The 15,324-nt window shown below is 38.9% G+C and overlaps 1 protein-coding gene across 2 annotated transcripts in view; it reads right to left on the reverse strand.

Moving 5' to 3' along the window:
• The window catches only part of AMPH (amphiphysin), a 259,694-nt gene that overhangs the window by 33,751 nt on the left and 210,619 nt on the right, over window positions 1–15,324 (reverse strand). The window contains exons 13-17 of one of the 2 annotated variants that reach the window (XM_017956767.3): window positions 14,173–14,196; window positions 12,137–12,160; window positions 9,257–9,289; window positions 4,749–4,805; window positions 225–350 (exon numbers count right to left, since the gene is read on the reverse strand). In XM_017956767.3, the coding sequence (XP_017812256.1) occupies window positions 225–350; window positions 4,749–4,805; window positions 9,257–9,289; window positions 12,137–12,160; window positions 14,173–14,196 (264 nt within the window). The remainder of the gene's footprint in view (window positions 1–224; window positions 351–4,748; window positions 4,806–9,256; window positions 9,290–12,136; window positions 12,161–14,172; window positions 14,197–15,324) is intronic. The other variant, XM_017956768.3, reaches the window with a different exon arrangement.

Here is a 15,324-nt window from a genome sequence, read left to right on the forward strand (position 1 = left end):
CTGTGCTAAACCTGTGGCTATGTACAGTTTTCTTTAGATCATAAGATTAGTCATCAAAAAATGAAAGAGAATAGGAATGAAGGCTATTGGAACCTGGGAGCTACAACAGATATGGAGCACGTTTGGCCCAAGTGAGGCAAAGATGAGAGTGATGCATGGGGTCATGAGATGAGCATGGCTGTGGCAGCGAGGCAGATCGAGGGTGAGAGGGAGGTAGCGCTCACCACTGCCTCCTCCACTGGCTCCTCAGCCCGAGTGTCCATTCCAAGGTCCAGCCCAACGGCAGGTGTGACGGCAGCCAGGGGCTCCTCTGCTTTTGGCTCTGTGGGTGGAGCCTGTTCAGATTCAGCCTTGGAGTGTTTGTTTTGAGGGTTAGAGGAAAAAGATTCAACAGGTAAATAGATAACATTACAGAATACTGGACAATTAAGATTTTCTTTGTCATCCCACAGGCAACTAGCTTCATGAAATCCGTGCTGGAGAAAAGCCCCCTGTTTGACATCATAGGCTTTTAGAGAACGGAAAAGACTAGAAATAAAATCTTACTAAACTTCTGCTTTACCATCATCAAGACTGTCATTTCCCTTGAAGTCAGGCAAGACTTACCAAGTTTTACCTACCCATTTTACTTACTTGCAACATTTTGAATACCTACTTACCTATGATAGCTATAAAAGGTTCTGCTATTTTCCAGAGAGAGAGAGAGAGAGAGAATTCTAGGAGGACCCACAATTATTTGCCAGTGGGAAGGAGTAAGGAAGAAATCGCAGGGCACACAGTTCCAGGGCCTTTCAGTTTTATGAATATGCATTGCACCAAAAAAATCAAAGAGTCATTCTAATAGTCAGACTAAAATGCATTCATTTGACTCAACAGGTCACCACGATGCTAGTGTTCCACTTCCAAGGCTGGGAGGAACAGAACCAGCTACCTGGCTATTCGCTACCACAATCATAGATACTTTACTGCCTTGTTGTAAATTCCTGTTCAGTTCCTTGTTCCCTTTCTCCCTCCAACAAAATCCTTAGTAATGCATTTACTTCATATAATAGTTGTTTAAAGAACCACAGGGCAGTATTCTCCATGTGGTTCAATTATACCCCCTGAATTGTGTAGGCGGGGTGAGGTCTTTTTGTCCCAACACAACACATAAACATCATCCTGATTTCAATTACATATATGCTAAATCAGGCTTCTGGCATCTCTTAGATCAAGGCCTTTTTAGTTTTAAAATTAGCGATATCAACTAACAACAAGCCATTAAAAGCACCACAGCCAGTGCATGTCACTACAACTACTGAAAATATTCCTTCTTTTTCCATTCTTATTAATATAAATACACATATTTATCTAGCATGATTCTTTCACTAAATGGATGGCCATTAGAGGGCTCATAAGATCCTTTTCTATCATCAGAACACTTAAACTGTAAAAAAAAGCTGAAAAGTGATTTCCCAGTGGAGTAAGAAGTCTCTAATTAATGCTGTGATTGGAGAAATCAGCAACTTCTATCCAACTCACCATAAGCAATCAAAACCCACCTCTATTTGTCCTGTACATTTATCTGAGTCAGTGCACATGGCAAGTTCCCCAGGGAAGTGATGGAAAAGTTATGCTGAGGTAATACAAAATGAATATGAATAGCCTAGTGTTGGACAAACACACAAACTATTTGTCTTATGTCTCCCACCAAATCATTCCATTTTTATGCATGCCAGGATCACACGACCATTCTTTTCAAAGGGCATAATAAATTCAAAGGACTGGTAGACAGGTGTATAGACATTTGATTTTTTATGGGCTTTTTTAAGCTTTAAGAGGTGGCCTGACATAATTTTTAGGAAAGAATGAGATAAAATTCACACTAATATGCTCTCAGGAGTCCTTTATGGAAAAATACTTCACTTTTATTGTTCGAAAAGAATTATCTTCATAATGGAACACGTTTTCATAACAGCAAACAGATACTGTAAGTGCTCAGGGAATGATCTTACCATTTAGGAAGTCAAGGTGATTTGCTATGACAGCCTGGTATCAAATGACCTTCACAATGAAGGATAAAAGGGCAATTTGAGAAAACACCAAGAAATCCACAAGTAGATGCTGTTCACTGCAAGCTGAGTCTATGCTACGGAAGAAGTTAGATTGAAGCCAGATGAGAAGCCAAGAGATGTTTTAAAACATGAGTCAAAGAAATATATCATCATATATTTTACAAAATGCAAAGATATCTCAAAATGCAAAAAATATTTGCATCAGAGTCTAGGTTTCTTAGAAGTCTCAAGAAATTCTGACATTTTTTATAAGGCAAGAATAAATAGCTAGGGTGATTCTATAAATGAGTCTAATTGCATTTGCTTGTTGAAATTTGACAGTGTGACTGTGGTCTAGTATCAGGAGAACATAGGATCGCTTATGTCCCCACAAGTCACAAGATGTTTCACATACGACAATAACACATGAAATTTCACAATAAGGCATTACAACTTAACCTAAATTCCAGGAGGATAGTATAACTCACTAAATGATGAGTAACAATGAAGCCTGGTTGTATATAAAATCAGCTACCTAAATTTAGAAATAGAAGCCACCTTTCTTTTCCAAGATAATGCAAAATTATAAGTGTTTTGTCAAGAAAGGGGGAAAAACTAAGATAAAATGTGAGCAACCTCTTGTGGAGAGATTCAATATAGTCCTGTGGGAATTGTGCCCTACCTTCACCTTTTTTTTCTACAAGATGTCTCCCTCGAGAGACATTGCAAATGGGTTGATCCCCTGCCACACCTATTTTGGAGTGCTGAGAATGATTTCCTATTGTTTGTTTCAGTAGCAGTCATTACACATTCAGAGAAGAGGTGCATCCTTTACAGATATTAGTGGCAGTAGATACCACAATGGTTGAACTCTGAGGACCATAAACGAATTCTTCCTTTAGAATAAAATAAGGAGTATAGCCTTGCAGCACCTTTTCTGGTATCCTTTGTGATAAGATGAAAGGTGGGTCAACACAGAGGAAAAGGAGATGGGTTGGGAGAGCAGGGGCAGAAGTCTAGTCACATCCAATGTGGCCTTGTATCCAGTTTCTCCAATCCTGAGAGAGCTAATTTAGTGAGAACTGCAGAGGGCTTTAGAGGCAGCTCTGAGCTCTGAGCAAGAGTTGCTGATTCAAAAGGGTTTAAACCTGTACTCAAAAGATGTCCTGTGGGGCTGTATGATGCAGACTGGGAGATGTACAGCTGATTATCAACTTCATCTCCTACTTCGCTCAGAATAGTCAATGAGCCAAACACTGGGAAGTTTTCTTGCTCCTGGGAAGATCGTGTACAATCAGGACTCACTGGGAGACATTGGTTCACTGTGATTTCCTAGATCAGAGGGCAGGGCCAATGTTAGCAGCATTTGCAATGCTGAACATGACAAAGCTGAGTTCCCCATGGAAAGAAGGGGCAAGATGTCTGCTTCAGAGAATACATACAAAGAGAAGAGAAAGACAAGCATGGAAGCTCCTAGGACCAGCCAGGGATGATATGGAAAGGCTCACCAAAACTTAAAAACCACTGAATTCTAGACCTGAATGTTTTGCATCAGTGTAATAGGTGTGAGTTTAATTATAACCAATTGCCTTTCGTTTTATACTGGTATTTCTCCATTTCTCATAAACCATTCACGGTTGATAATTAAAAATTCCATTCTCCATCTCCATCACCCAGCTGGAGAATCACCAATGAACATGAAGAATGAGTTTCACTGGCTCCATGACTAACACAAGTATAATTTGTATTTGAAACATTTAAATATTTATTTGCAGGCCAGAGAGACTCTGTCTTTCAGCTGGTTGTCCAAAAGGCAAAAGCGTGACAATCTATTGACAAGGTATGAGAGACACACCTGCCTTTGAAAATACATCAAACCAGCCTTGAAGACAAACCCTCCAGAACAGAATTCCTTACTTACAAATAAAATAGTTTTTAAAAATTCATTGTATTTAATCTTAATTCCAAGTATCCAATATGAAAGGCAGAAGCTGGGATAAGGATGCACTACTCCCATGAGAAAACCATAGTGCTACAAATAACCCTCATGACCTAGTCCTCAAAGAGCCCAAATCCTCTGACGTGTGGCAATGACATGCTCAAAAGCGACATCTCTTAAGGTCTCTTCATTCATCTTTACTAGTAAGCTTTAAGCTGTTGCTAAAAATGTTTTCCATCGTAACTGCAACACTGATCTTTTAAGAATCTCCTCTAACACCAGGAGTAACTATTTCTATTTCTTACTCATCCCCTAACTAAGCTTTTGTCTCTCCTCTCATTTGGTATCAAATTAGGAATCACAACTCTACTATGCATTACTGCTTTCTACCTCTCACAGAGTGGAGGGATGAGATGACAAATGGGGTAGTTTCAGGTTCAAGAAACAAACAAGGATTTCTTCTGAAACATGGATTCTTGAGGCAATTTCACTTTAAATACTGGAGCTTAAGTTATATTCATATGGAAATATACATGTCCTTGATGGATTCACTGTGTTCTGCTGGGGTTCATAATTAGGAGACTGGTTTTTGCTGGAATGACTGTGCCTGTGTGAATAGAAATAACTAAACGCAAAGTCACACTGAGGTTTTACAGACGCGTTCTCTCCTGTCTTCTAGAAAAGCACAGGATCCAGAAACCACATTCTGGATATTAAAACTCTAGATGCAGGGATAACTAACAACTTCCCGAGAGCACAAACCCAAATCAACTTACCAAGTTGCAGATCATACTCTGGTCTGCCTGCATTGCGAATAATGAAGTATCCTGGGGCTGACAATCAAGGATAAAAATAGATGTTTTTAAAAGATGTTTAAATTAGCTACCATCAATTCTCTCTCTCTCTCTCTCTCTATATATATATATACACACACACACACACACACACACACACACACACATATATATAGACTCTAATTTTTTTTTTTTTTTTTGGAGAAAGGGTCTCCTCTGTCCTCCAGGCTGGAGTATAGTGGTATGATCATGCTCACTGCATTTTCTACCTCCCTGGGCTCAGGTGATCCACCTCAACCTCCTGAGTAGCTAGAAGTACAGGTGCACATCACCACGCCTGGCTAATTTTTGTATTTTTTTTTTGTATAGACAGGGTTTCATCATGTTGCCCAAGCTGGTCTTGAATTTCTCAGCTCAAGCAATCTGCCAGCTTGGCCTCCCAGAGTACTAGGATTAGAGATGGCAGCCACCATGCCTGGCCTCAATAAATATTATTTTAAACATGTTAAAGTCCCCTTTTATTTTAAATCATTAAGTCAAAACATGCAAAAGTAAGTTTTAATATAAGTCTCTGCTAGCAGAATACTACGAGAGTCATTAAACAGAGGCCACTGGCTTCAGGGGCATCTTTAGTCCACAGCTTCTTTTCTGGCTGTTGATACCAAATCAGAAGTTAGTGGTTGAAGTTCCAAAATTCAAACTTTTTAAATGTTGTGAATTCAATCTCACTGTATTACTTAAGTGTTCCTTCTAATGGGTTATGTATGAGCCACATGTTAAAATTTCATAAAATATGTTCATTGACCTAAACAAATCAAGCTGGAGGAAATCTAAAGGAAAATTAACCTCTAAAGGAACCTTCATCTCTCATTACATTGGTAGCCAGGCTTGCACTCTCCAAACAGGAGACCCAATTGCCTTTCCTGGGAAATCTGCTAGCTCAAGGGAAAAAACAAAATGCCTGAAGAAATGACATCCAGGGGACGCCTAACAGAAAAGATGAGTCAGTGACTTTTGGATGAAGATGGTGTTTTGAACACATGCAGTTACCTCTGTTACCTCCTGAATCCAAACTAAACAACAATAAAGGGATTTTTTTAAAGGCATAAACCTGTAAGAACGAAAAGAATGAGAAGAAAGACAGAAACAACAAAATGTTGCAATTGGAAAGCAGATGAAAGGGTAGTAACTTGGTGGATCAGAGAAATCTGTATCCTAAGGTGATGTTAGAAATGCTGAAAATCAGTCTGATTTGTTCCTTAGAACTCCCAGTGATGAAGAATTAGAAGCATAAAGAGCCACAGGAAACAGGAGTGAGGGCGGTGGTAACAACAGAATAATAGTAAAAGTCTATTACAAAGTTGTCAGACCTCAAGATATTCTTACCTACTAAGAACACCAAGCAACATCCTTGCCTACCCTAGCAGAAGACTTGAGATTAATTATACAGAGGCTGAAACAGGGTCCCTGGACTGGGGAACACACAGGCACATCAGGAAGGTAGAAGCACTGAGTATTTACATAATAAATACTGAGACCATGCACCCCTCTCTCACCAGTCTGCTCCCATTTTTTCCCCAATCACCTCCATTACACTAGTAGTCAGACCTGAACTTTGCAGACAGGAGACAAAATAAATCTTCCTTGGGAAATCTGGCCAGCCCAAACGAAAAAAAAAAAAAAATGCCTAAAGAATCTGACCTCAGTGGCTCTGCAACAGAAAAGATGAGCCAGAAAGTCCCGCAACAATGCCCACAGTCAATGAACTCTATCTACCTGTACAAGTTTCCAGTCAGCTTTTCAGATTCCCACTTTCAAATATGAGTATTCAGTCAAGATCATCAAACATTTGATAAGTCTCAAATACAAAAGAGAGAAATGGAATAGAAAGCAAGTGGAAGAAACAAAGACTTTGCAAAAAAAAATCAAAACTGATTATTAATATTTTAGAGATATAAAGGAGGAGAATCATTCATGACACAAGAAGAAGATGCTGTTGGAAAATAAATATGCAGTAAATAAAAAGAGTTATTGGAAATTGAAAGAATTATAGGGGTGAAAAACCTGTTAGAATAATTGGCAAACAGAGAAAGTAGAGAAAGACAACAGAGAAAAGGAAACAGCAAAGAAAAAATAATAGAATACTAGTCAGGAAGTTAACATATGAAAAAGAGAAGTGTTATGGAATGAGAGAACAAAGGAAAACAAAGATAAAGCCATGATTAATTTTTTACAATTCTCTCAAATCAAAACCCATAAATTTTGAGATTAAAAAGGCTTATACAGTGGATGAAAAGAGACTCAGACCATAGCCCATCATTGAAACATTTCAGAAACACTGAAGTAAAAAGAAGATGCTACAAAGTTCCACAGAGAAAGAGAGAAAAGGAAGATGAAAGAGGTAGGAGGAGGGAGAGAGAGAGAAAGAATGAGGAGTGGGAAGAAGGTTTCTTACAAAATATCAAGAATCAAAATTACAATTTCTTGAAGGCAACACTAGGTGGTAGGATTGAGTGGAGTGATGACTTTAAAATTCTAAGGGAAAATGATTTACAGCTTCAAATATAATACCCAAACTAGCAGTCCATTATATTAATATATACGTAGGACATGTTCAGATGCGTAAGGTCACAAATACTCACCTTCCGTGTACACTTTTTTCAGAAAGCTACTGGAGGTTGTGCTCCACCCAAGTGAATGATTAAACCACAAATGAGGAAACTTGCATCAGAAAACAGTGGAAGGACAGGAGAGAGAGGTGAAGGTAGCTCCCATGATCAACAGGATGGAAGAGCCAGAGAATAGCTCTGCAGCAAGTCACAGGCATAGGGTACCAGGTTCAGACCAGAGCAGCCCAGGAGGACAGATAGGCAATTTCTTCAAGAAGATGAAACTGATCGAATGTCTAATGTTTTCAGCAAAATAGGAGATTTATATAACTACAGAGTATGGGGTTGAATATGCGATAAGTACCTAGAAAACTAAGCGGATCAACCAACAGGCAAATAAATAAGACCCACAATTATTACCACAAAGGAAAACAAAAAGTTGGCATGAAACAAAATGTGAACTTCATGACTTGGCTGCTAATAGCATTTTCATCACTGTTCCATTACCACAGATTGCCTGGATGGCTCTGATGGAACTCTATCAGAGGAAGGGCAGGAAGCAGAAGAGGGGGCGAATTGGGTGGGTAGGAGGTAGAAAATACTTTAAGTCTTCGCCTTCCAGAGGGATAAGTCAATAGATAATACTTTAGAAATCAAAAAGCAGCACTATAAGAAACCCATGCACACATATAGGGCGGAAACAGAGAATTTGTTGAAGGAAGTGAAACTATTCACCTCTAAGAAACAGGAAATGAAGGGAGTGTATGATGGTCTGAAGTTTTAAAATAAAAGCCCTTATAAAAGTTGTTACTTTTAAAATTATGTGCATTAATAACTCTGATAGAAATACAAACCTGAAAAGAATTAGAAATTGATGACAATGCCTATGATAACCTTTCAAAAGAATTATCTGAAGATGGAAGAGATGCATTAACATCTCTATGTTTGTGTGTATCTGTATTTGGATGTAGGAATATCAGTGGGTTTTTATCTTTTTATAGGTAACATGGAAAAATAATGAAACCTTTAAATAGCGAATTCTATTTATGAATATATTGTGAATATGTATTTAGAGAATTCTAAGTGCTAAATTATTAGAAACTGTTCACGTCTGACATTCTGAGACAAAGCAGGCATCACAGACGAGTCTGTTTGAGGTCTCTGTTGAAGAGGTTGTCAGAACTGATCCAGGAGCCTGAGAGCCATGTGGCCAGCCTTTTACATATGTTACACCTGCCTACCTGTTGGGACATACACATACACTGTCCTAACGGGACAATTCATCTTGTGGTTTCTCTTTCACAGACTCCCAAGGAAAATACTGCCTTATTGGACACAACCAGCATATGGTTTCTGAGCTTCCAACAGATCCTTCCTGGAGAACTGCTGAAGAGGCAAGGCTCTGTGCAGTAGGGTTCCTATAGGAATCTCTAGAAGGAAGCTCCTAAAACCGTCTCACATTTTCTAAAGATCCATCTCATTAGTTCAAAACAATCCTAGCTCTTCTTTAGAACAGCTGAATCCAGTGGATCTCTCAGATCAGAACAACTTCTCATTTCTGGTAGAGGAATCGGTAGAAGGTAGAAGCCCATGGTATAGCTAATCATATTAATAAAAGCTAACCTAAAGTCAGGGAGAACTTAGTGTGTGCTAGCCTGCTGGGCTAAACACTCTGTTGCATATCTCATTTAATCTTCACAGTAATCATACATTGTTGCTACTATTCTGTTTCCATTACTCAGTTTGTAAGTAGTGGGGTCCAATTTTGTGCTGACATTCTTAATCATTATGCTATATTAGTGGCACAGAGAACCAAACCACATTGAAAAAAATGTGCATCATGTTCAGCAGATGGATCTTGTAAGAAAACAGATTCCTTACCTGTGTGAATCCATTAAACGAACCACCAGAAGCCTAAACAGAAACGAAAATCAGATTGTGTTATTTTTTTCATTATCATTTTTGTAGGACCAGTAAATATCCATTAGACAAGTTGGAAAGTAAAGACTATCACAAGTTTTAAAATCATACAAAAGGTTGCTGTGCATGAAATAACTTAGGAAATGCAAAAGGCCACACCGCATGATTTTAAATAGGCTGACAAAAAAAGAAAGGTTAATTTTACAATGATTGCTGCTGCATTACTGCTTGGTGCCGACCCAAACCCACTTTCTCTATGAGAAGATGATTCCGGAAAAAGGCCATTAGGAGTTAAGTTGCTTGTTTTCAGGCCATTGATAGAATCTGGAAGAAGCTTTTCCAGTGTTTCTACAATGCATCATTTTGATGAACAGCAATTATGATATTTTACAGTTTCAGTGGGCCTGGGTTGAAACATTTCATGTGTTCTTATTGGAGCAGAACCATTTTAGGAACAGTAAATTAGTCTGTGCTGCTCTTGGTTTAGCGCATTTTTAGTTCTTGAATAGTAAAAGTGAAAGTAGGGAGAATCAACTTAGAAAATGAGATGGTAACATAGACTCTCATTAATTCCCCACACAATCATTCTGCTTTGTGTGTGTATGTGCCTATGTTGTTGGGTTTTTTGTTGTTGTTGCTGCTGCCTTTTTTTTTTTTTTTTGGTCAACCTATTTGTGTTTGGTTTGCACAGATTTCAAGAAGTACATGACAATCTGTTAAGAGAGATTAGGCCTCCTAGAAGATAGTGATGGATAATGAAGTAGGTGAGAGACATGAGGAAAAACAGAACCTACAGAAGTTTTTGGCTAGTCTATGCTACAGACCAGGGTAAGTACCTCGTCTTTGTCAGCCTCTATTTCTTGGTACAACAATCCATATCTCTGGTTAGCAATTTCATCTTCAGATAAATCTGAGTTGTTGATGTCCTGGTCTCGGGAACTAGCAGAACTCTCAGTGCTAGCATTCCGGGAGGTCCCCAAAATCAATGGTGTTGCTATCTCCTGGCTTTGTTCCCAGCAGCTAGCAATGGCTTGTTTCCTACATACACCTGCTAGTAAGTCCACCTCCAGTTCTTCCTTGTGCTCAACTACATCTAAATGTGTCCAGCTATTATCTAAGCCTTCTGTATCTCTGATAGGCCCATGGTTAATAGAATCCAGACAACTGGCAAATCCACTTGCTTGGCCATCTGGTATACCAGAGAATCCTGTTATATCCAAATTATTCAATGCTGAATCCAAGCTTGGCTGCCAGATTTGACCTGGATCTGTTCCCCAAGAGTCTATCTCTGCAATTCTTGGCAAGTTAACAGTATGACTACAGTTCTCAGTTACTGTTCTTTCAGACCCTTCTATTAGTGAACTTTCTGCCTTACATGAACATAAATCTCTTCTGTTTGCATCACTTCCCAGAGAATAATTAAGGTCAGTCCTAGACTGAGCTTCTACTTCAAGTTTTATTGATAAAACAGCCTGATTTTTATCCCTGTCACCTACAAGAGCATTTAACACAGTCTCACACTGAGTTTCTTCAGCATCTGTACTGTCTTGTGCTGGGTAATATATCATATCATGGTTGGGAGTGTCTATTGCATTTTTCTTTATGTCTTCTCTAGTGAAATCCCATCCCTCAGGGCTGCCATCTTTAATCTTAGATACAGAGTAGGTCTGGAGAGATGGATTCAAGATATCTGGGTGATTGGCAGGTTTGGCCCCAAAGCCGCCTATCATCTCACAATTTTTGATTACCTTTTGAATTCCATCATGTAGACCTTGGTCTCTGTCACTAAGTTCTTTTGCCATATCTCCTCTTTCCATGTCCTTTTCTAATAGGTCAGTTTTCTCAAAATAATTTTCATTGGTGTTTATACTTTCCTTATACCCTGCTCTTACATCTTTTCTAGTTTCCACTTCATTAATTTTTAAGGTCTTATGCGCTTCCTTTCCTATGGTATTAAGATCTACCACTCTGTTTCCTGTCCTTTCACATGCTTTCTCTTCAAATTCCTCTGTACCTTCTAGTGTCTTGATATCAATAGCTCCAGTGTCTACCTTTTGACATGTCTCCACACCTGCCCACAGAGAATCTTCTATCTTCTGTTTCTCTTCCTCTTCATCTGACTTCTTCACATCTTCATGACTTTCTTTGAACAGGCCAGCTGTGTCCATGGCTGGCATGTCTGAGTCAAGTGGGTCATACGGCTGCTCCATCTCCACACAAGGAGCAAAGGTAACTCCAGCCTCAGGCGCAGGCTTTGGGGGCAGTTGTTCATTTCCACCTGGAAGGGCTGGCCCCGGGGCATGCTCACCCTGTTCAGCTACAGTGGGCCAGTCAGCAGACGAAAGCAGCCTGGTGGATAATCTTATGTCTTGCTCTGCTTCGGAGAGACATGCAGAGTCTTCTCCAAACCCGCCTGAGGTAATTTCCTGGCTGACCCTGTCTGTACTAGCGTCAGGGCCCCAAGTAAATGCACCTATATCATTTTGAGATCTTTGAATTTCTTCGGCCAACCCACTGTCTGGAGTTTCCTCCATGATCAGGTTACACAAGGAAAGACTTTCTGAAGAGTCAGTCTTTAAAGTATGCAGAAGAGCAAAGGAAAAAACAAAAACAAAAACAAAAGATGAAACAGATCATGGTAAGATTTGATGAGAAACACAAAGCTCTTCAGGCAGGTAGCACCAGTAAAACCAAATTGGAAAGTGATTACATTCATTGGCTTAAGGTTTAAATCTATGACTAGCAATGACATGGGGAAACAGTTCATTCTAGAAAATATGCTATGTATGTAATGCATATCAAATACCAAAAAAATCCAGAATGTTCTGGATATTTACCTACCGGCTGTACCAAATCAGCGCTTGTCTGTATAGGTAAAGAAAATAGTAACAATAAGGCAAGAGAAGAAAATTCACTAACACACTAACACTAATCCTATGGTGTCTAGAGTCAACATTCTGCTGAAGGCTATAGCTTTTACTGGCTTAGGAACAAACTTTACAACTTGTTTTGTGATGGGAATGATTTTTGTCCCAAAATTGTTTAAGACCACTGTAGAAAAGGTATAACTAAAACCCAAAGAAAGCCTCTGTCATTTTGTAGCATCAACAAGGATGTTTTATGGCTAGTACATGACTTCTGCTTTAGCAGACTCTGAAATGTAAAGTTTCAAACACATAAGCAAGTTTGAGAACATCGGAATAAGATCAAGCACTCGAGGTCAAGAAATTACACAGTAGCACACACTCTGACACAGTATCAGAAGAAAATATTCCCCAAACTCATCCTATACTTGGCTCTGTCTTTGAGGTGGATGTTTAGATGGAGAATGGTCTGATATTAACCAGTCTGACTGCCTGGAGAGTTCTCTTGATGTCATTCCTCCAAATTAGCAGCCATTTTCTCCACATAACAAAAAAATCTTGCAAAGTTGAGACGATTAATAGCTGTGAGCAATTATGTTCAGAAAGCTGTTGTTTTGCATTCTTGTTATTGGTACCATTCCTAGCAAGTTTGTCCTCTGAAATGTTCAATAGCTGTTTCTAGATGATACCTTCACCCTCTCCATACCCTCCCAGCTAGGGAAGGAAAATGTGTTACAGTTCCACTAAAGATATAAATACTGGAAAACAAAAAAAAAGCATTGTCTTTTTAATCTCCAAGAAAATTAACACAGAGTTGAAGTTAGAATTCAAATGACTTGAGCATCAATCCATGCATGCCTTTTTGTGAATATATGAGTAAAACTTTTCACTAGAAAAGATATAACTTAGTCATTGGTGGTTTCAATCGACATTTTTAATCTCTCTTCTTGAGCACCTTCCTTGATGATCCAAGAATCTTAAAGACTGCAGTATAAGCCCTGCAACTGCAGAAAGAAGGGACAGACATCTTTTTGTTTTGAAGGGAGAAAGAAAGTGGCAAAGTCAATCCAGAAGTGGCATTGCCCAGGAATAGCTAGATCTATCAAACTTTCCTTTTTTTGTCTCACTATTAAAGAAGAAAACATACAACTTAAGTTGGGTTCTTAAGACCACGTCACCAGGGCTTTTCTAAAACAAAGACCCTGCTGCAAGGGATATGAGGCTGTAGAGGTGTGTGACCAGTCACCTAATTTCACAGCACCAATGAGACCACCACAAAGCTCTGTTTGTGACACTTTCCCAAGTCTAAATTATAGAGTAGTTATCCTTACACATCAGATTAGCTGAATAAACATCAATAATAATATCTACCTTTTATTGACACATACCAGACACCAGGCTACATACTCTACAATTATCTTATTTAAACCTCACACAACCTTCTGAGGTAGGCATTGTTACCCTTATTTTACAAATGAGAAAAAATGATGCTTAGAGAGTTTTAGAAATTGCCCAAAGTCTCAAGGTTATAAGTAGAAGAGTTTGGACTAAAATCCAGGGCCATCTGGCTGTAAAGCTCAAGTTCTTATTAACTCAAACTTCATTAAATATAATAATTTTTAAAAAATGATTCCATGTGTCAAGTAGCCCATCTCTTCCATTTTCTCATTCACACTTTCCTTGTCTTCTATTTAAGTGTGTGTGTCCTTCACTACAATAGCTCCTTTTGCCATCAACCACCACAGAAAGAAACAAAGGGCCAATTTATTGACCATTATTCAAATTATTGACCATTATTCATCCAGGAATCTGGTCCACTGTACTCTTCCTTCACCATCATCTTCAGGTTCTCATAATGCTCAAGACTTTCAGTGGCCTAATGACCATCCTAGGGGTCTACATCATCATTAAATTGTATGAGTCTTCTTTCTGTTGCAAATGAAATAAAATATAACAAGGTTTCCAAATTTCTGGGGATGAAGATACATGAAAACAGAGTTATTAGAGGCTTACCGTCCATAGGTCCCAGGGCAATGTCTGAAAGCAAATAAACCAAAATATTGTTAGTTATACAAATCTAAAATGTAAAGAAAAGCTGACGTGACAAAAGTTCTTGAAATTATAAGCATTTTTTAAGCATTCCATACAGCACTGTTCAATAGAACTTTTTTTGGTGATGGAAATGATCCATATCTGTACTTATCCAGTACGGTAGCCCCGGTCACATGTGGCTATTGAGCACTTGAAATGTGCTAGGGTAACAAAAGCACATTTTCAATTTTACATAATTTTATTATACTTAATATAAGCTTAAATGGCATTTAGCTTTGGATAGCACAGGTCTAATCAATCTCACTTTTCACTATGTGAGTAGAAAACTATATTTGAAACATGAATGAGGTTACTTTAATACACACACATACACACACATACCTCATTAAAATGAAGTAAACGAGGTGTCCAAATTTTAGAGCTTATCACATCTTTGAGGAAATGCAGGCGCTAATCACTGCTAATGCTATTTCCTTCTCACCTCATTTGAGAGGATATAGGATGACCAGTTTGATGGTAAATGAGCCCCAGAAAAATAGTTCTTCAATATGTTAAATTAGATGATAACACACTGCTCAATGAATTGGTAATCATACAAACTGGCAGAGCACCCCCTAAGACATGAATGAATTACACTCACTACTGCTATTTTAATTATAAAGCTTATGAATCCTGGGGAGTGAGGGCAGATGGTTCAAATGACTTCCACTATGGCTGAGGGGAGTAGGGGAGACTTCTCTTTATTTCCTTTATGATTGAGAATTGCTGCTAAAGCCACATCCCGTTATGCCCATGTCTTTGTCATTAGAATGGATTCATGTTTGTGTACTTATTTTGAATCACTAAATGTGAACAGCAAACTAGAGAGCCTGGCATTCCCACCTTAAAAATATGATGGTTTCCAGTAGAGATTGCAGAGGCCTCATTTGGGTTCTGTATTATAGAAAGCGGGCCCTGAGTTCTAACTGACACCCACCCACCTGGTTCGGACCCATTCTAACCGCTCTGCACTGCCCGCCTTGCATCTATCTCCATGCAACCTGCCTGGTCTCTTGCTTAGCATCTTCTTGTAGGACGACTAAGACAGGAGAGAACAGCTCCATGGAAAGCCAC

Source organism: Papio anubis, chromosome 4, assembly GCF_008728515.1.
Source record: "Papio anubis isolate 15944 chromosome 4, Panubis1.0, whole genome shotgun sequence".
NCBI classification, from domain to species: Eukaryota; Metazoa; Chordata; class Mammalia; order Primates; family Cercopithecidae; genus Papio; species Papio anubis.